The sequence below is a fragment of the Pogona vitticeps genome, chromosome 1 (genome assembly GCF_051106095.1).
Source record: "Pogona vitticeps strain Pit_001003342236 chromosome 1, PviZW2.1, whole genome shotgun sequence".
NCBI lineage: Eukaryota > Metazoa > Chordata > Lepidosauria > Squamata > Agamidae > Pogona > Pogona vitticeps.
In genome coordinates this window covers 97,530,864-97,550,157 of record NC_135783.1, presented here as the reverse complement: position 1 = coordinate 97,550,157, position 19,294 = coordinate 97,530,864, and the positions used below count along the sequence as shown (strand labels likewise).

The window sequence follows — 19,294 nt, the reverse complement described above, 5'->3', positions numbered from 1 at the left end:
AATTTTGATGTTACAGAAAGAAAAATCTCAGCGGGGTTTTGTTCCTTCCCTTCCTAACTGAAATATCAACGCACCAACAATCACCACCCCCCAAAAAAATCACACCGCCAGGCTAATTGCTCCCTCCTAGACCAAAAACAGCTCCCTGAGACCCCGCTGTTAAGAAAGGCGCTCCTGCCCCAAAGTATCCTTCAAAACAACTCTCCTCGCGACTCAATTCTGAAGCCGAAGGCAGATTTCCACGCTACGTAGCCAGGGACCAATAGAAGCACAGCATCATTCTACCTCCCCGAGGCTTGAACCAATCAGTGTCCCCTATGTTAAGTCACGCTCTTCAAGATGGCAGCGCCCATGAGCTCTTCCGTACCCTGCCCGTGACAGGGACCCCGGTCAAATTGACGGCTTGCGTAATTCTCCGTCCCGACTTGGTCGGGAATATGTTGCGGGCTTCACTCCGAGAGGTGAGAGTGGCTAAGGAGGCTGCGGCCAGGGGCTGTACCTTCTTTGGTGGCCGTTTCCTTCCTTGAGTCCATCGCTGTCCTTTGCTAGATTCCTATTTATCTGTAACGTGGCCACGTTCACATCCCCCTTTGAGGGACAGGATCGTTTGCTTTCCGGCGATCCTTTAGGCCGTGTAAACGCCGCGTGAATGAAAGGAAAAGCAGTAGACGCTCTATAATTCTTTCCTTGTTTTGGTTTTCTTGCATTGTTGGACTGGGTAAAGCTTCACCTGGTGTATGTCCGCTTGTCAAGTACAAGCTAAAGGGTTGGCCTTGGTCAACAGGCAACTGCTGAATAGTGGCTTGTTCTTATGGGCTAGTTAGGCAAAAAAACACTTCTAGTCTACAATTCATTTTATTTTCAAATTTCAGACTTCTTCCAGCAAGTTTCTGGAGTTGTCTAGACTCAGAGTAAAACTATTTCAGTGGGGTGAAGATGAGTACAGTAACTGTGTTGGTCTATTGCAATGAAGATGATAAAAACTATTGTGTCACCCAAAAGATCAACCATCAACAAAATCTAATGCAGTTTTAGTGCAGCACACCAATGAAACACAACTAAAAATAAAGCAAAAGTGATTATTATTTAGTTTAATATACCACACCTTTCTGTCCAGAGAAGTTAGCTTTCCAGAATGGAACTGAGGTTTTGTCTGAAGCTATAATTCCATACCAACATATCTAGGAGTGAATGCAGTGGAACTTACATAAGATTGTGCTCCAAATGAGAATTTCCAATTAAGGACAATTGAGAGCACAATACTCAAAACATTCTTGCCGTCTTGATGTGTTGGACTTCAACTCCTGTCATCTCCAGCAAGTGGTGATGGGGTGGTAAGGGCGATTGTCCAGCATACTTAAAGAACAGCGGGACGAGGGACAGTGCCCTAGATTACCACCCCCCACAGCATCTTTGGGTTACTCGACAAAAATTCCTCAAAAGATTTCAACACACAAAGGAAACAATGCTTCTCTCACAATTAAAACTTAAACTCTGATATTTTAGATTAATGCCAATTTTAAGATAAAATGTTGCTTATTCTTTAATATCTTACTCATATTTTTTTCCTTTTTTAAACTTCTATTATTTTTCTAGCATTTTTTGTCTTTGTATAAAATGCAAATAATTATTTTGTTTAAAGAGACAGTTTCCAAATAGACAGTGCTGTGTGATCAATACAGAAGTTAATCCAAAGAACAGAGAGCCACAAATCAGTTTTCCTGATTTGTAAATAAGATTTATAAAGAAGAAAAGCCTCACATTTGGTATTGTGTCCAGTTCTGGACGCAATGCTTCAAGAAGGATGCTAACAAATTGGAACAAGTTCAGAGGAGGATGACAAGGATGATCAGGGGGCTCAAAACCAAGCCTTATGAGGAAAGGCTAAAGAATTGGGCATGTTTTGCCCTGAGAAAAGAAGACTAGGGGTGATAAGATAGCACTTTTCAAATATTTGAAAGGCTGTTATACAGAGGAGGGGCAAGATTTGTTCTCGATCATCCCAGAGTGCAGGACACGCAACAATGGGCTCAAGTTAACGGAAGCCACATTTCGGTTGAATATCAGGAAAAACTTCCTAACTGTTTATTTATTTATTTATTTATTTATTGGATTTATATACCGCCCCATAGCGCTACAAGCACTCTCCGGGCGGTTTACAATTTTAATTATAAAGGCTACACATTGCCCCCCCAGCAAGCTGGGTACTCATTTTACCGACCTCGGAAGGATGGAAGGCTGAGTCAACCTTGAGCCGGCTACCTGGGATTTGAACCCCAGGTCGTGAGCACAGTTTTAGCTGCAGTACAGCGTTTTAACCACTGCGCCACGAGGCTCTTAGAGCAGTATGACAGTAGAACCAGTTACCTTGTGAGCTGGTGAGTGCTCCAACACTGGAGGCATTCAAGAAAAACTTGGATAATCACCTGGCAAATATGCTTTGATTGTATTCCTGCGTTGATCAGGGGTTGGACTTCTTAGCCTTGTAGGCCCCTTTCAACTTCACTTTTCTATGATTGTATAGTATTCGTATGCTGGAAAGGGAAAGTTTTTATATTGGTTAACTTAAATTCTGTCACTGAAATTCTTTTAAAAATGGAAATAATTGTCCTGTCAGATTTCTGCAGCGCTAAAGGAAGGCCAAGTGAGTCCAACAGAGCTTTGTCAGAAATGTCTCTCCCTCATAAAAGCCACCAGATTTCTTAATGCTTATATCACTGTAGCAGAAGACACAGCAATACAGCAGGCTGAAGCATCAGAAAAGCGGTACAGACAAGGTAATTTTATTCTGCTGGAAATATATTCTTCCCTAAAATCATTTCATTGTGATCCTCCAATATTCTGCTGAACGCAGTTATTTTCTAATATCGTAAAATGCAGAAATGAGAAAAGTTGCTTTTTTGGAATGCTAGCTTGGTAAAAACTATGTTAGATACATCATCAAATAAGCAAAGCCACAGAAGTAGTTGTTGAGTGTCACCTTAGATGTACTTGAACAAAATTAAAAATGAAATACCTCAAAAGAGTTGTTTCTTGAAAGTCTCTTTTGTTAAAAGGAAAAAAAGTTAGTGATCATTCTGATGAAAGAAAAAAGTGCACAGTTCTTCTTTTCCTACAATGGCCTTGTTGCTTGCAAGATCTGAGGAAGTTTGAAAGCAAATCAGAAGTGAAATAAATGTATAATGGTACACCTAGAAGTGTGTGAATCTAAGCATGCAGTCTGTTGGTTGTAGCTAGATACTGTGTGACTGAAAACAAGATTCCTCGTACCATCTATAATACAGGCTCAGATGCTCTACGTGAGGCTACCTTTGAGGCTGCTGCGGAAACTACAGGTGGTGCAAAATGCGGCAGCCAGACTTCTTAGTGGTGTGAAAAAATTCCAACATATTTCACCCACTCTGGCTGCATTGCACTGGCTGCCCATCCACTTCCGCATCGACTTCAAAGAGTTGATGCTTACATATAAAGCCCTAAACGGTTTAGGGCCTCGATACTTGGCGGAACACTTACTCCCAACTAGTTCTACCCGTGTCACCCGCTCGAGCCAGGAGGTGAGGTTGAGGAGCCTAACGCTGAGGGAGGCCCGGAAGGAGAAGACAAGAAATCGGGCCTTCTCGGCGGTGGCTCCTCGCCTCTGGAATAACCTCCCTCCTAACATTCGCGCGGCTCCCTCGCTGGGCATTTTCAAAAAACAACTAAAAACATTGATGTTTCGGCAGGCCTTCCCCTTTGTCAGTTCCTGACCTTCCTTTTCCTTCTTCTCCCAGTGTATGTCCCATCTTGCTGAAAATCCTCCTTATGTAAATTGTTTTTAATCATATTGTTGTTGTTTATGCTGCTGTAAGCCGCCTAGAGTAGTCTTAATTGATTAGATAGGCGGGATATAAGTAAAATAAATAAATAAATAAATATATAGATCACCATGGATCGTGCAATGGCATGGAGGGAAGCCACAATGTGGCTCTTGTGCTCTACAAAAGGAATTTTGAGGGGACACCATTGTGTCTGCAAAATGGGCTGAGTAAAAGGAAGGGTTTGGAGTCAGTTTGAAAGGTAGTTATGTATATTTCATTCACTAATGTTTCTAATCTGCCTGTACAACAGCTCTTCCAGTAGTATATGTTTAGACAGTATGAAAAAATCACAGTAAACTCAGTGTTAAATAAGTTTGTATGATATTATGTGTTGCACACTGGTTTAAAAATTTGTGTGTTGTTTACAATATAGGTCAGACACTGGGGAATTTAGATGGCATTCCTTTTGCTGTGAAAGACAACTTCAGTACAGCTGGCATTGAGACAACATGTGCATCCAACATGCTAAAAGGTAAAGTGGACAGTTAAGCAACCACCTTGGTTGTTGAGGTGCATTAGCCCTTGGGTTCTTGTTGATCAAGGCTGTAATTCTGTTCTGAATTAGCACTCTATATGTTATTAAAATAATCTCAGAAATTTGGGGGTATTGGGATCAAATTGTACCAGTTCTTATATAGCTGTATTCACTTCCTGCCTGTTGTCAAACCCAGCTCAAAGTGGTGTTGCTTACCTCAAAAGCCGTATGTGGTTTAGAGCCTGCAGATCATTTGTTCCCATATTTATCTGCACTGCGCTACAGTCATTGAACTCTTCCAGGTTCTCTACCTGAGGGCAGGTGGTAACCAGAGAGAGAATCTACTGGATGGTGTGGTGTGCTTTTGCAACTGCTCTCTTGGAGACTGGCAAAGATGAATTCTCTCTTGTTTTCCCTAGTTTTATACATCCTGGCTCATTTTAATCGTTGGATTTGTTATAATTAATTTTCTTAACTAAATTTCACTAGATTTTGTTACTGTGTATATGTGATTGTAAACTGCAGCTGTTTTGCTGACGTGGTATCCAAATACACCGAATTAACATAATGTAGATCGTACTGTAAAATGCTATATGGTTGTAGAAAGATATACAGTGGTGCCCCGCATAGTGACGTTAATCCGTTCCAGGATTAACGTCGCTATCTGGATTGGTCGCTATGCGGGGGGGGGGGGGAATCCGTTTAATGCGTTCCTATTGGGGAAAAACTCACCCCTATGCGGGGAATCCTCCATCCGGCCGCCATTTTCGCCGCCTGGTAAGCAAGGGCAAGGCGCGAAAACACTGCAGGCGGCCATTTTCTGCACCCGGCGGCCGTTTTGGAACCACCGATCAGCTGTTTGTAAAACATCGCAATGCGAAGATCGGTAAACGAAATGCTTACCGATCATCGCAATGCGATGTTTTCCCTATCTAAAACATCGCAATGCGATCGCATTAGGGATCGCAAAAAACGTGTCGCTATGCGGATTCGTTGTTAAACGGTGTGCTCGTTAAGCAAGGCACCACTGTACCTCTTATTTAGACATAATATTAAGCCAGGATTGCTGAAAATCTGGCCTTTTGTTTTGTAAGCATTGAGTTCATAGATGCATCATACATCATTCCTGTTTGTTTATTCCCACCACTGGGTGTGGTTAAACTAACTGGAAAGCAAAAACTACCTCTTAAATGCAAAGCAGGGCCTTATCTTTTGCTCTCCTAACAAAACTAGAATGGGAAACCACTCCAAACTAGCTTCAGATTCTGGTTTGTTAGAGGACTGACAGAAAGGAGTCTGGCTTTACATAGAATGGGATGCTTTTGCTTCTGGGTCCTGTTTAGCTTAGCTTTCTCCTAACAAACCAATAATTCTATACTGTTATATCCTAACAAAGCTGACATCTGCAGCCAATCCAGTCCTTGCATTTTCCAGGTTATATACCCCCTTATAATGCAACAGTGGTTCAGAAATTGCTGGATCAAGGAGCAGTGCTTCTTGGAAAAACAAACTTAGATGAATTTGCGATGGGGTAAGTTGAGTTAAATGTTTATTAAGATTTGTATTTTAATGCCTCCTTAGGTGCTTTATGTGAGGGACGTGGTGGCGCTGCAGGTTAAACCGCAGAAGCCTCTGTGCTGCAAGGTCAGAAGACCTGCAGTCATAAGATTGAATCCACGCGACGGAGTGAGCTCCCGTGGCTTGTCCCAGCTCCTGCCAACTTAGCAGTTCAAAAGCATGCAAATGCAAGTCATGTCTAGTCACGCTGGCCACGTGACCACGGAAAATGTCTTTGGATAAACACTAGCTCTATGGCTTGGAAATGGGGATGAGCACCACACCCTAGAGTCGAACACGACTGGTCAAGGGGAACCTTTACTTTTAGGTGCTTTATATCTTTAAAAACAAAACAAAAAGTTATAAGGATGTCCAAGAGCTTTGTCAGATACAAACATTCAGATCATGCAGTTCACCTCTTGTTACTGAGCATCCATTGGCCACACCATTTCAGACCTGCCTTTGCAGATGTAGCAATTAGAAATACTCCCATTAATAAAGTAAAAACGGCAACATTTGGTAGCTAAGTCAATGAATTCTGGACTTGATACTGGATTCTATAATTGCTTGAAATTGCAAAAATCATACATTTGTTAAAAGATACATGGAGAGCAGCACCAGATCAGAGCAAAGGCTTATCTGATTTAATATTTGGTTTCTCTCAGTGGCCACCAGTATAAGCATTTGCCCACTTCGGGGTCCCAAAGTAACGAACCTTACATCTAAAATCCCCAGGAATTGGGGTATGTTTTTGGACTGCAGCTCCCCAAATCCAAACAATATATACAGTAGGTCTGGCGTCCTAGGTAGTTGTAGACTCCACAGTTTGGATTATAGTGACAAAGTCCCCAGATGTTCTCCAACCCCTTCAAAAAGTTCCTTGACAAAGATAAAAGTTTTGCAGGGCTCCTGGTTGCTCATGCTTGGATGAACATCTTCATGTAACCTCAAGAACGGCATCTGATTTATTACTATCCTTGCTTTTGTGGAGGAATTAAATTCAAATGTAATTAAAAGAATAAAGAAATGTTTCAATCTATAGCTAAATTAATAAGTTTAAGTCTTCTTTCTGCATGACCTTCTTATCTTAGTTCAGGGAGCACAGATGGAGCTTTTGGACCAGTTAGAAACCCTTGGAGTTATTCACGACAGTACAGAGGGAAGTGTGTGAAAAATGCCAGCACTCAGAGTGGAGACCCTGACTGGTTGATTACTGGAGGAAGCTCTGGAGGCAGTGCAGCTGCAGTATCATCTTTCACGTGCTTTGTGTAAGAGGCTTTTACTGACAATTTAATTATGAGCATCACAATGTCACTGCTAAACAATGGATTAGTGCTAACAATGTACTAAGAGCTGTTTAAAATCCAGAAGCACCATGGGCCGTGAGTAGATTGTTTATAACTTGTTCTAGAATAGACAGCTTGGACAAGACTTGGTAAAGGAGAAATGAGAATGGTGCTGAGCCCCCTCATATATTTTTATTATCAAAAGGAGTATCTTAAAATATGCAATTTAAAACTTTTTAAGCTCTGTTCTGTTAGTCTGAATATTCTGTGCTATTTGGAAATAATATACTATGACAGTGAGAAACGATGCCGTAGACACTCTTTCAGCCAACCCTTTGAGAAGTGCTGTGGAAACAAGATACCCACCAGCTCAGTCTCAGGGGGCAAAAAAAAAAAAAGAAATTTGATTTAGTGAGATCTGTTGTTGTCGTTTAGTCGTTTAGTCATGTCCGACTCTTCGTGACCCCACGGACCAGAGCACACCAGGCCCTCCTGTCTTCCACTGCCTCACTGAGTTTGGTAAAATTCATGTTGGTTGCTTTGATGACACTGTCCAACCATCTCGTCCTCTGTCGTCCCCTTCTCCTCTTGCCTTCATACTTTCCCAACATCAGGGTCTTTTCCAGGGAGTCTTCTCATGAGATGGCCAAAGGATTGGAGCCTCAGCTTTAGGATCTGTCCTTCCAGTGAGCACTCAGGGTTGCTTTCCTTCAGAACGGATAGGTTTGTTCACTTTGCAGTCCAGGGGACTCTCAAGAGGCTCCTCCAGCACCACAATTCAAAAACATCAATTCTTCAGTGGTCAGCCTTCTTTCTGATCCAGCTCTCGCTTCCATACATCACTACAGGGAAAACCATAGCTTTGACTATGCGGACTTTTGTTGGCAAGGTGATGTCTCTGCTTTTTAAGATTCTGTCTAGGTTTCTCACTGCTTTCCTCCCAAGAAGCAGGCATCTTTTAATTTTGTGGCTGCTGTCACCCTCTGCAGTCATCATGGAGCCCAAGAAAGTAAAATCTGTCACTGCCTCCATATTTTCCCCTTCTATTTGCCAGGAGGTGATGGGACCCTTGGCACTGATCTTAGGGGTTTTTTTTTTTTTTTTATGATGAGCTTGAGACCATTTTTTTTTACTCTCCTCAATGGCAGAAAGCAAGGAGGAATTAAAGAACCTCTTAATGAGGATTAAAAAGAGGTTCTTTAATTCCTCCTCACTTTCTGCCATCAGCATATCTGAGGTTGTTGATATTTCTTCCGGCAATCTTAATTCCGGCTTCGGATTCATCCAGTCCAGCCTTTCACATGATGTATTCTGCATATAAGTTAAATAAGCAGGGATACAATATACAGCCTTGTCGTACTCCTTTCCCAATTTTGAACCAATCACTTGTTCCATATCCAATTCTAACTGTTGCTTCCTGTCCCACATATAGACTTCTCAGGAGATGGATAAGGTGGTCAGACACTCCCATTTCTTTAAGAACTTGCCATAGTTTGCTGTGATCCACACAGTCAAAGGCTTTTGCATAGTCAATGAAGCAGAGGTAGATGTTTTTCTGGAACTCTCTAGCTTTCTCCATCATCCGGTGCATGTTAGCAATTTTGTCTCTTGTTCCTCAGCCCCTTCGAAATCCAGCTTGTACTTCTGGGAGTTCTCGGTCCACATACTGCTGAAGCCTACTTTGTAGGATTTTAACATAACCTTGCTAGCGTGTGAAATGAGTGCTATGAGTATTGAAATGAGTATTGTAGGTAGAGCTTTCTTTGGCATTGCCCTTTTTTGGGAATTGGGATGTAGACTGAGATCTGTAGCATCCCTTAAAATAAAATTCATTTTCATCCCAGGGTTGAAGTTGACATCATGCAGAATTAACAATGAGATTTTGAGACTGACTGTTTTCAGACAGTGGATTCTATCACCACCTCACAAAATTTCATAACTTTGTTCAAACTGATCCTTTATGTGCTCTCTTGACTTATTAAAAATACCCCGTTTAGGGAGTGGGCCGGGGAATCAGACCACAATACATTGTTGAAGCTCTGATACTTTTCACATTAGAGAGCAACATCTAGAAAACAAACTCTTTTGAACCGTAGTTCCCAGTACCATCCAGTGGTCATGTTATCTGAGGAGTTCTAAGAATTGTAATTCCAAAAAGTAATCCTTCCATGCTTCCATGATTAGCTCTCCTGTTTAACTGATTGAATGGCTTAACTCGTTCTCTCCCACTGACTGGTTCTGTCTCATAGTGTTTCCTTCAGTAGGGCATTGTGAATCGGATGTGTAACAATCTGATAAACTATACATGAAATTTATGCAGCCATACAATTTTAAATCAGAAAAATTATTTCTAGAGCTTACTGTTTTACATTTATTGTCCATTTCAGTTCTAATGAGCTCAGAATATGCTACATGTTGTTCCTAGATGGTCTCCTATAAGGCATAGTTGAGGGCCCCTTAGCTGTTACAGCTGAAGATCTGGTCTGAAAGGGTGTTCTTTAATCAAGCTGCTTTGAAATAAGTTTACAGTAGTTCCAGAAGTTAAAATTTTGCATGTGAAAACATCACCTGCTGAATTTCTTCCTGGCAAGCAGATGTTACAGTTCTACGAGGCCTCTTCAAACTAGGCATTTCGTGGGGCAATATTAATCAGTACCAATCTTCTTTGTTGACCTTAGACTAAGCAGTTTATTGTTAGCTGTGCACTGCAAAAAACATTAACAACTAGGAAGTGGCTGTTTAATTTTATGTATTACAGTATTTGGTTAAAAAGACAAGAAGTTGCTCGGTAGATGAATGCAATCAACAGGAAGAGTATGAAGAAGATAGTTTGTCTTCTGCTATAGGTTACTTGAAGGCTCTATGGCCATTTCAGGCAAATGACAGTATAAATGCCATTAGAGTCCAACTCATGTCCCAAGCATACTAACACAAGGCAGCCACATTTCTTCAGGCGTTTACATCAATGAAGCAAGAAGGTCTGTGTCTAGAAGAACACATGGCAAATATCCTTTCTGCTAACAGTTACTGGTTACTAATTATGTTCTCATGTTCAAAAATTTCTATCTTCACTTTCCGTTTGGCATATTTATCTTTTGCACTCTAGTTATTTTGTACTTCAGATGTGCATCTTTGCATTCCTATTTATCTTTAGCTGCTTTAGTTACTTAGTTTTGTTTTATTCTTCTCTTCACTTCCATTCATTTAGATATATGTATATCTGCTGCTACTTTATGCATGAGATGGTAAAGTTTCCCAGGACAATAATAAATAATAGCAAAAAAACAACAACGCATATTCTTTTGGCTTTTTTAATGCAAGCTATATAATTTATTGAAAGCATTTTTATTATTCAGATATGAGTAGTTGTACTCTTCCTAATATTTCTGACTGGTATCTCCCATAATCTCCAAAAGCTGGCTGTACTGACTAGCCAATAGTGGGGGATTATGGGAGTTGAAAGCCAAAAACATCTGGTATAACAGAACAATATAAAAGCAGAGCAAGCTGGACTTGAATATTGGACTATGTGTCTTACTATTTGTTCTTCAACTGTAGGGCACTGGGATCTGATACAGGAGGATCCACCCGAAATCCAGCCTCTCTGTGTGGTGTTGTTGGTTTGAAACCAACCTATGGTTTGGTTTCCCGTCATGGTCTCATTCCACTTGTTAACTCCATGGATGTTCCAGGCATCTTAACCAGAAGTGTGGATGATGCAGCTACTGTTTTGGGTATAAGATTATGCATATATGCTTTTGCTATGTAAAGGGTGGGCCACATCTTTCAGTGTTTATGGTGAACCTCTGAATGAGTGACTCCCAGAAGGTCCAATCTCAGCCCTGCTCAGCTCTTGCAAACTCATGGCCCTGACTTCCTTTATCAAGTTAGTCTATCCCATAATTTTTTCTTCTTTTTTCTGCTACCTTCAACCTTTCCTAGCTTTATCTTGCCTTTGTATCATGTGCCCAAAGTATGCTAGACTTTGTTTCATCGTTTTTGCCTCTAAGGAGAATGGTAAGAAGGGCTAAAGGCACAAGGTTCAGATTCAAAATATCAGCATATTTTAGTGTAAAGCTATTATTAGAGGCAACAAAGCCTCAGATTTAGACTTTTCAGTCATTTAGAATGGGGGAAATCCCTATCAAAGAGAGGAAATACCTGAACAGTGGTATTGTGCAAAAAGGGTTCTGGCAATTCATCCCCAAGGTGTCGAAATCCCTTACCCCCTATACAAGGCAGTTGTCTCAAACCTAGGTTAATTCTGTGGTTTCCTTTCCACATTCTTTCTTGTAGTTTATGAGGTTTCCCCTCCCTTTTGCAGGTGTGCTTGGAGGACATGATCCAAAAGACTCAACCACAGTGCAAGACCCTTTTTGTCCATTTCAGCTACCTAGTTCAATAGATTTGAAAAACCTTTGCATAGGTATACCAAAGGTAAGTGGCGTGTCAGTGGGGGAAAGAAGATAGCACAAACTCTTAATTTTGGTGTAGTTATCATACAGTGTTCCATATGATATAACCTTCACATTATATCAGCTTTTAGCAATGGGATACTTGTGGCCATCTATATACTATCGTCGTTGTCGTTTAGTCATTTAGTCGTGCCCGACTCTTCGTGACCCCATGGACCAGAGCACGCCAGGCCCTTCTATCTTCCACTGCCTCCCGGAGTTGTGTCAGATTCATGTTGGTTGCCTCGATGACACTGTCCAACCATCTCGTCCTCGGTCGTCCCCTTCTCCTCTTGCCTTCACATTTTCCCAACATCAAGGTCTTTTCCAGGGAGTCTTCTCTTCTCATGAGATTGCCAAAGTATTGGAGCCTCAGCTTCAGGATCTGTCCTTCCAGTGAGCACTCGGGGTTGATTTCCTTTAGAATTGAGAGGTTTGTTCTCTTTGCAGTCCAGGGGACTCTCAAGAGTCTCCTCCAGCACCACAATTCAAAGGCATCAATTCTACGGCGGTCAGCTTTCTTTATACTATATACTATACAGTATCTATATACATCTAGATTACAACATCCAACAGCACCAACCAGCTTGCTCAATTATCTGTTGATGGGTGTTGCAGTCAAATAACCTATGGAGGGCCACAAGTTTGTAAACCAAATTTTAAAGGGTTATCGTCTTGAATGTCTAATCCATTTTGAGAAATGTGCAAAATTTGGCACTGATTGCCTGTATCAATCTACTGGTGTTAGTTGGAATGAGTAGGTCATTTGGGGAACTTTTCTTCTTTTAGGACAACGGTGGTGGAACTTTGCCCTCTACCCAATTTACAACTTCTATCACCCACAACCAGCATGGTAAGCAGTTATGGGGATTATCCTCTAAAACATCTGGAGAACCAAAAATTCCCAGCCCAGGTTTTACAGCTTCATATTCCAGCCCATTAATGCCTGGAACAAGAAGCAATTACTGAATGTCTGTCACCCCTTATATGTTGAAAAAAATCATGAAATCTTTGGACAATTTGTATCATAGAGCTTCCTTTTGGAGTTACTACTCACAAGCAAATACAGTTCACACAGGTGATGGTGCTTGTTTTCTTTTAGTCTGGTGTGGGCCAGTTGCTGCTGAAAAAAGAATATAGGCCGCCTCACTGCATTGAGAAATGTATGCTTTTTGCAGTTATTTGTATATGATCCTGAAACATTAATACTTTTTGTGGATATGCTTTGGCTTTTCCAGGGAAACAGAGCATTAGTGTTTAGAAACTCCTGTTCATTTTTTTAGGGAACTTGCTTCATGTTCTAAATATCTGTGCAGAACCCTGGCTGATTATTTGGGCTTTCTCTGAATAGGTGAGCTGACAATGAAATAGAAAATGTAAAACATTCAGGATTGTGTTACAGAAAAATCAACTATGTCTTGAGTTAGTAATTGTAATATTGGTAACTATTAAAAACTCATTGTCAATAGTTAGTGAAAACATATAGCCCCGTCTGTAGTACAGGGGCTACATGAAAAAAGGAAGAGAAGTGAAACATTAATGGTTGCTTGCTATGTATCAGCTTCTTTTATCATTGTTGACACGATTATTGATGGTATTTATCCTAGTTATCTAAAATGGTAACAAGAGTTTTGTTGTTCTGCTTTAAAGGGACATTTGGGGCAGCACAAGCATAATTTCCATAACTGAGTCAGCACTGAAGATAGAATCAAGCAGATGTGTCATAATTGTCCTCCACGGAGGATAACGATGTAATATTCAGTGTTACTTTGTAACGTTCCTCTGTTACTAAGTATCGGGTTTCAGAAAATCCTAGCAGATGGCCTTACCACTTCTGCCAATGAGCTCCTTGCCAGTCATTGCATTGTTACTCATATTTGGAAACATTCCTTTTTGTGGATTAGTGGCCATGCTGGCTAAGAGATTCTGGGAGCTACAGTCCAAAAGAAGTAACTTTTCCAAGCCCAGCTCTTAGTTCCAAGAACAAGGATCTGAAATTGTTAAACCCCATCTTGTGCCTGCCATTCCCAATCAGTTCCAAAAAACAAACTGGCTTCTGAAGCAACCTGCAGTTTGGCACTACTCAGATGCATACTGTCCAAAAGATTTTACTTTTCTCTCCCCTCTTTGTCTCTCTCTCTCTCTAAGGAGTACAATGTACCAGGATTGTCTCGTGAAACACTGACAGTGTGGTCCAAAGCAGCTGATCTCTTTGAGAAAGCCGGTGCCCAAGTGATTGACGTGAGCCTGCCCCATACCTCTTACTCCATCGTCTGCTACCACGTACTGTGTGCAGCAGAGGTAGCATCAAATATGGCCCGATTTGATGGTCTAGAATATGGTACGTGTCCTCCGTAAAATATTTGCATATAAGATAAAAAAAGTATATTTCCTAACAGAGCCAGTTTAATGCAAATAGTCTTGGTTTTTAATTGGCAACCCATGAGCTACGCAGATCTGATGAGATTCTAGAACAGTTCCCCTTTTTCCTCATCACCATTGTTCCTCCAGTTTACTGGCTTCCACAGTACTCGCTTCCATGTTTCTGCATGTTACTTTGTCTACATATATATACGTATTCATGCTCAAAATCGTAGGGAGACATGCTAAACAGAACTAACCAACAGTCATTGTACAACTCAAGGGGAATTTTCAAAGATAGAACATGAGAGGTTTGTTTGAGTGAGAAACTAGTTGAGAAAGAACTTGCAGAAACATTACATACCCAGCAGTATAGCTGAGCAGTGCTGGTTCATGCTGTGCATTTGCCACAGTGGAAGACTGTCTTTATGTGTGAGTTTAAAAAGCACGGAGGACTGATGCAGGATACAGTGCAAGTAGGTCTGCGTGGCTCAGGTTACACATTTCAAAAGGCCAGCACACTTCCCTGTACAACTCTAGCATACTAGTTCATGCTTTCTTTTGCCTTTTCCATTCTCTCCAACACTGTCCATTCTGCTAGATGCAACCTGCCACAGTATTAACTGAGCCAGCATATCTGATGTGTTTTTAAAGTACAGAAAAATTAAGCCTCTGCCAAAGCTCTTTTTGCTCTATGGAAACCCTCTGTTGACTTCAGCATAGACCAGTGCTGGATGAATTTCTTTATTGTTATCCCTGGGAATGGTTCTGTTGTTTGTTTGTTTGTTTGTTTCTTATTATAAGAAATGTCTCAGCTGTTTCCTTTGAAGAGTGTGCTCTGACTGCAACACACATTCATGCATTATTCAGCTCAATTGTTGGTCTGCATTCAAGGTCAACTGATGAGGGACTGCAATGTTACCAAAATGTCTCTGCACTTCTTGGTCAAAGGTCATGGGTTCTGCTTTGTATCATATCCAGTATTTTCTGAATTGCCACATCTTGCTTCCCAGCACCTACTTGTTTCTATCATTTTATAGCAGTGGGATAGAGGATAAATAAGGTGAGTAATTCCTGACTCTGATTTGGACCAACTAGTTTCCGCATTGGTGTAAGGAAATTGAAAATTACCTTCGGAAGTCATGAAAGCTCTAAAAATTAGATTTGTTTAGATGGGGGCAGGGTGTTATATAAATAGCCTTATATTTATCAGGAACCTTTTGTTCTTCTACAGAGGTAACCACAAGTGTCCACACAGAGTTTTCTCACATGTTAACCATACACTAGATTTTTCATCCTTTAATAATCCTAGTAGTTGAGTTACATCTAAGCCTGGCAAAATCTGTAGCTATTTTGTTCTGTCCTTCTGGAGAGTCAGACGAAATGATTTCTTGGATATCATAAGAAAATGTGTGCAAAAGCATGTTTGCATTAGCCTGCAGCGTTACCACCAGCTTGGAAAGAATTGTGTGAAAATAAATTTGACTATCCCCTTTCACAGCCCCGTTGACAGTTTGGAAGCCTTCGTCATTCTACTTCCATTTCCCTTTCAGCAATCTGGAAAAGAATAAACATGAGTGATTACTCCCATTATTGGTAAATAAGGGTCCGGAAATGAAGGTGCAAACATTAGATTGCCTGGATAGTGCCAGACTGTGTCCACAGTATAGCAGCAATACTCCCTTCCCCTTCCTTTTTCCTTTCCTTTCCTTTCCTTCTGTGTTTTGAAGCACAGCCACTTTAGAAACAGACGGTTGCTCTTACTTCAAAGGAAGATTTGCCTCCCTTTGAGGTGTCTTTATTTACCCTTAGTGACATTATCACAAATCTAATTGGCTGTTTGGTGTGGATCAGCATGATCCCTTTTGGGATGGGGACACATAAGGGAGAGGAAGCTCCAGGAAAAATAAATAAAATTGTGATTAAGGGGGAAATAAAACCTAGCATAAACCAACTGCTTCAAGGGCCAATGAACAAATGGGCAAGAAAAAGGTAAACCTTTGAGAGTCTTTAAATTGTTTGGGTGGGGAGGCATTCATCTCGCATTTCGTATAATGCCATACAGTTCCAGCCAAGAACATTGAGCTGAAACTATTGAACATTCAGCAGTCTGAATAGCTTCCAAATTCTGCATGAGGTTTACCAGGTGCTGGTAAACCCCATGCAGAATTTATAGTTCTCCTGCCTATAACTAAATCGATTATCTGATGGTTTAGCTGTGTGCAATAGTAGCACAGAAAACTCTGATATACAGTATTTTTATGATGTATGGAGTAGCAATTTCTGTTGTTTATTCATGAGATAATTTTGAATGGGTGTAAGATGTGCTTCCAAATCACTAGTGACTTTATTTTTAGGACATCGAAGCAATGTTGATGAGTCTACTGAAGCTCTTTATGCAGCAACACGCCGGGAAGGCTTTAATGATGTTGTAAGGGGAAGAATTCTGTCAGGAAACTACTTCTTGCTAAAACAGTAAGTTCAGCACATTTTGTAGTTCAAACATACAAAGCCAGCATTTTATTTGTTGTTCAGTTAAGGGTGAAATTACTCATGTTAGACAGATTTTTCCACCTAGATAAGGCAATATTATTATTGCTGATAGTGCTACAGCTGTAATATAAAGCAAAATATTCTCAGAATTCTACACAAACTGGTAGTTCTCTCTCCTCTCTGACTTTCTTCTTGTTCCCTGTTAGTTGTGAGCTTATTTTTACTTTTTTTCCTTAGTAGCTCCTGTCCTTGGTGCATATTAAATACAACATCTTTCTTCCTGAGAGGCAGAATAGTTTAAAGTTTGATTTGGGTTTAACAGGCTCAACCAGATGCTTGTATGGGAAACTCATTCCCTTGTAGCCGCAGTGAATGTCTGAATGATGAAACCAAACAGGTAATTTAAACAACGTTCTAAGAAAGATATATTACATGTATGGTGCATGTAAAATGATATGCCAGCTAACTTGGCTGCAAGAGTTTTCTAAAGCAGCACATCAGAGACCCAAGAAAAGAACCATTGGTAATTCTGACATTGTAGATTAGGGAATATTGGACTGCAGCACCCATAATCCTTCTATGATTGCCCCCCCCCCCCAAGTGAGGGCAATGGAATAAAAGAAGATCAGGAGAGCTTTTAGAAAATTTGGGGAGAAAGAAAATCTCAAAATGCCTCTCAAAATACTTTTTTCAGTCTCCAGATTGTCACCAGTAAATGTAAATTGCTCATTTGCGTATTCCAGGTCTAATCCTCTCTAGGTATAAACTACACTTCTGTGGGGAATGCATTGAAGACAGAACGTCTTGCACTATAGAAAAGTTGAAGCCGGTGTCACGGTGCTTTGACTCAGGAGTTTAGCTTTAACAATAGATTTGGGGAAATGGACATTTTATACCCACCCACTCCCTAGCTGGCTACAGAACTAAAATAATGATTCACTTTCGCTGTTCTCACAGAACATCTTTCTTCCTCACACTAGGAACTATGAGAATTACTTCATTAAAGCTCAGAAAGTGAGAAGACTCATTGCCAATGATTTTGCAAAGGTCTTCCACTCTGGTGTCGATATTTTGCTCACTCCAACTACTCTGAGCCATACTGTGCCATACGCAGAGTTCACCAAAGAAGACAACAGAACCCGCAGTACGCAGGATGACATTTTCACTCAAGCGGCCAACATGGCTGGTAAGAAAACATGCAGGTTTCTGACACTTTTTCTAGCCTTGATTTCACAAATTGATCTTTTTGAGCCTCCATCTGGCTCCAGCACTGATTTATTTTCCTTATCTGTGTGCCACATGAGTGGTGGGTAATATATTTTAAAACCCATGGGGAAGTGTGGGCTGCAGTACGTACTACACATAGATGTGAATTATTTCCTTTCCAGGTCTTTTCATGTGTGTGATTTTCAGCCCACCTCAGTGGTTGTTGACTTGTGAAAAATGGATCTGTTCTAGTCTGAGAAAACTGGAATGGATTTTATCTTTTTACCACTGGGGAGTGGTAAAAAGGACATCTGCATGTTAGCTGCAAACAACAGTATGTTGACAGTTGTGACACTTCACAATGCACTGGTTTAAAATACTTGCCAAAGCTGGAAAGTGTTGGAGCAGATGGGATTAGTATTTAAACTAGGGATATGAACCTGTCAACCCGTAGCTCTGATCCCATCTCCTTGGATATGTGGGAAGTTGTTATCTCACCACCTGTGAAAGGGAATGGTAACACAAAGGTTCTTTGAAGGAGGGAGGAATGATGACTGACAGACAGATCTGGTTAGTGTTTTACTGTCTGGAGAAGTGTAAAACTTGTATCTTATTGTATCTATTATATGGTATTTTTACTTATGATTTTATAATATGTTGTGTACTACCCAGAGGGTGATAACCCAAATGGAGCAGTATGGAAGTGGAAATAATGAATTTAATTTAATTTAATATTTGCTTTGTGCCTGATACTCTTGCTATCTTTTTACCATTGAATAGTTCGTGCTCAAATGATGCAAATAAAGGGTTTTTTGTTTTGTTTTTGTCTTTCAGGGCTGCCAGCTGTAAATGTTCCTTCTGTACTCTCAGAGGAAGGCTTACCAATTGGACTACAGTTTATTGGCCAGGCTTACCAGGAAAGGCAGCTTCTCACAGTGGCCAAGTGGTTTGAAAAGCAAGTTCAGTTCCCTGCCATACAGCTAAATGGGATAATGGAGAATCTGGACACAACCCCACACTGGGAGAAGTCTGCTTTTTTAACATGAAAAGTGACTGCAAAGATTTGTTAAATACACAATAAAAAAAGATTGTGGAGATGCCCGAAGCCTTGTGGGCAGATTGAGATATAACTTCTTTATGAATTTTGTTCTTCAGACATGTTAGGAAGGAACAAATTTAAGCCATTCAAATTATTTTCTGTGCAACTGAATTATCAAGAAATCTGAAACTGTCATCGTTTCTAAATCACCCTTAAACAGCAGGCTAGTAGGTTCTTGCAGTAACCAAATTCCAGCCTGAATGCAGGACCACAGGAAGCCAGCGTTATAGATTACAAAGGCTAGCACTTTGTTCAATAAAGGGACAAATCAGAGGAGCATCAGCCCTGTCAAAGATACAGTAGCAAATATCTTCTTAGTATATGAAGGCTAAAAGTACAAGCAAGGCTTTCTTGTGATCTAAAAGTCCAGCAGGGACTTGAATGCAGACTAAGAGACCGAAGAGCCAGTAGCAGCAGTGGAAGAGACACCCAAGCACCACTGGAGAACCTGAAACCTTGAGCCTCCAAAAGAAGTGGGGAAGAAGTTACCTCTGTGGCAGAGTCCC

General features: G+C 40.7%; 1 protein-coding gene across 2 annotated transcripts; it reads left to right on the top strand.

The window, feature by feature from the left end:
* Positions 1-304: 304 nt before the first annotated feature.
* Positions 305-18,819, top strand: QRSL1 (glutaminyl-tRNA amidotransferase subunit QRSL1). Of its 2 annotated transcripts, XM_020812136.3 has the most exons (11): positions 305-461; positions 2,618-2,777; positions 4,231-4,329; positions 5,767-5,863; positions 6,981-7,157; positions 10,734-10,909; positions 11,500-11,612; positions 13,778-13,970; positions 16,348-16,465; positions 17,464-17,669; positions 18,524-18,819. In XM_020812136.3, the coding sequence occupies exons 1-11, from the start codon at positions 318-320 to the stop codon at positions 18,733-18,735; spliced, it is 1,695 nt and encodes a 564-aa protein (XP_020667795.3). In that variant the 5' UTR covers positions 305-317; the 3' UTR covers positions 18,736-18,819. The 2 variants fall into 2 exon arrangements, with proteins under 2 accessions (XP_020667795.3, XP_072854358.2); XM_072998257.2 differs by lacking the exon at positions 17,464-17,669.
* The last annotated feature ends 475 nt before the right edge of the window (positions 18,820-19,294 follow it).

Coding starts and splice junctions, on each gene's coding strand:
- QRSL1 (XM_020812136.3), top strand. CDS start 318: ATGTTAAGTCACGCTCTTCAAGATGGCAGCGCCCATGAGCTCTTCCGT. Junction 11,613..13,777: donor TTTGCATAGGTATACCAAAG/GTAAGTGGCGTG, acceptor TCTCTCTCTAAG/GAGTACAATGTACCAGGATT. Junction 16,466..17,463: donor AACTACTTCTTGCTAAAACA/GTAAGTTCAGCA, acceptor TCCTCACACTAG/GAACTATGAGAATTACTTCA.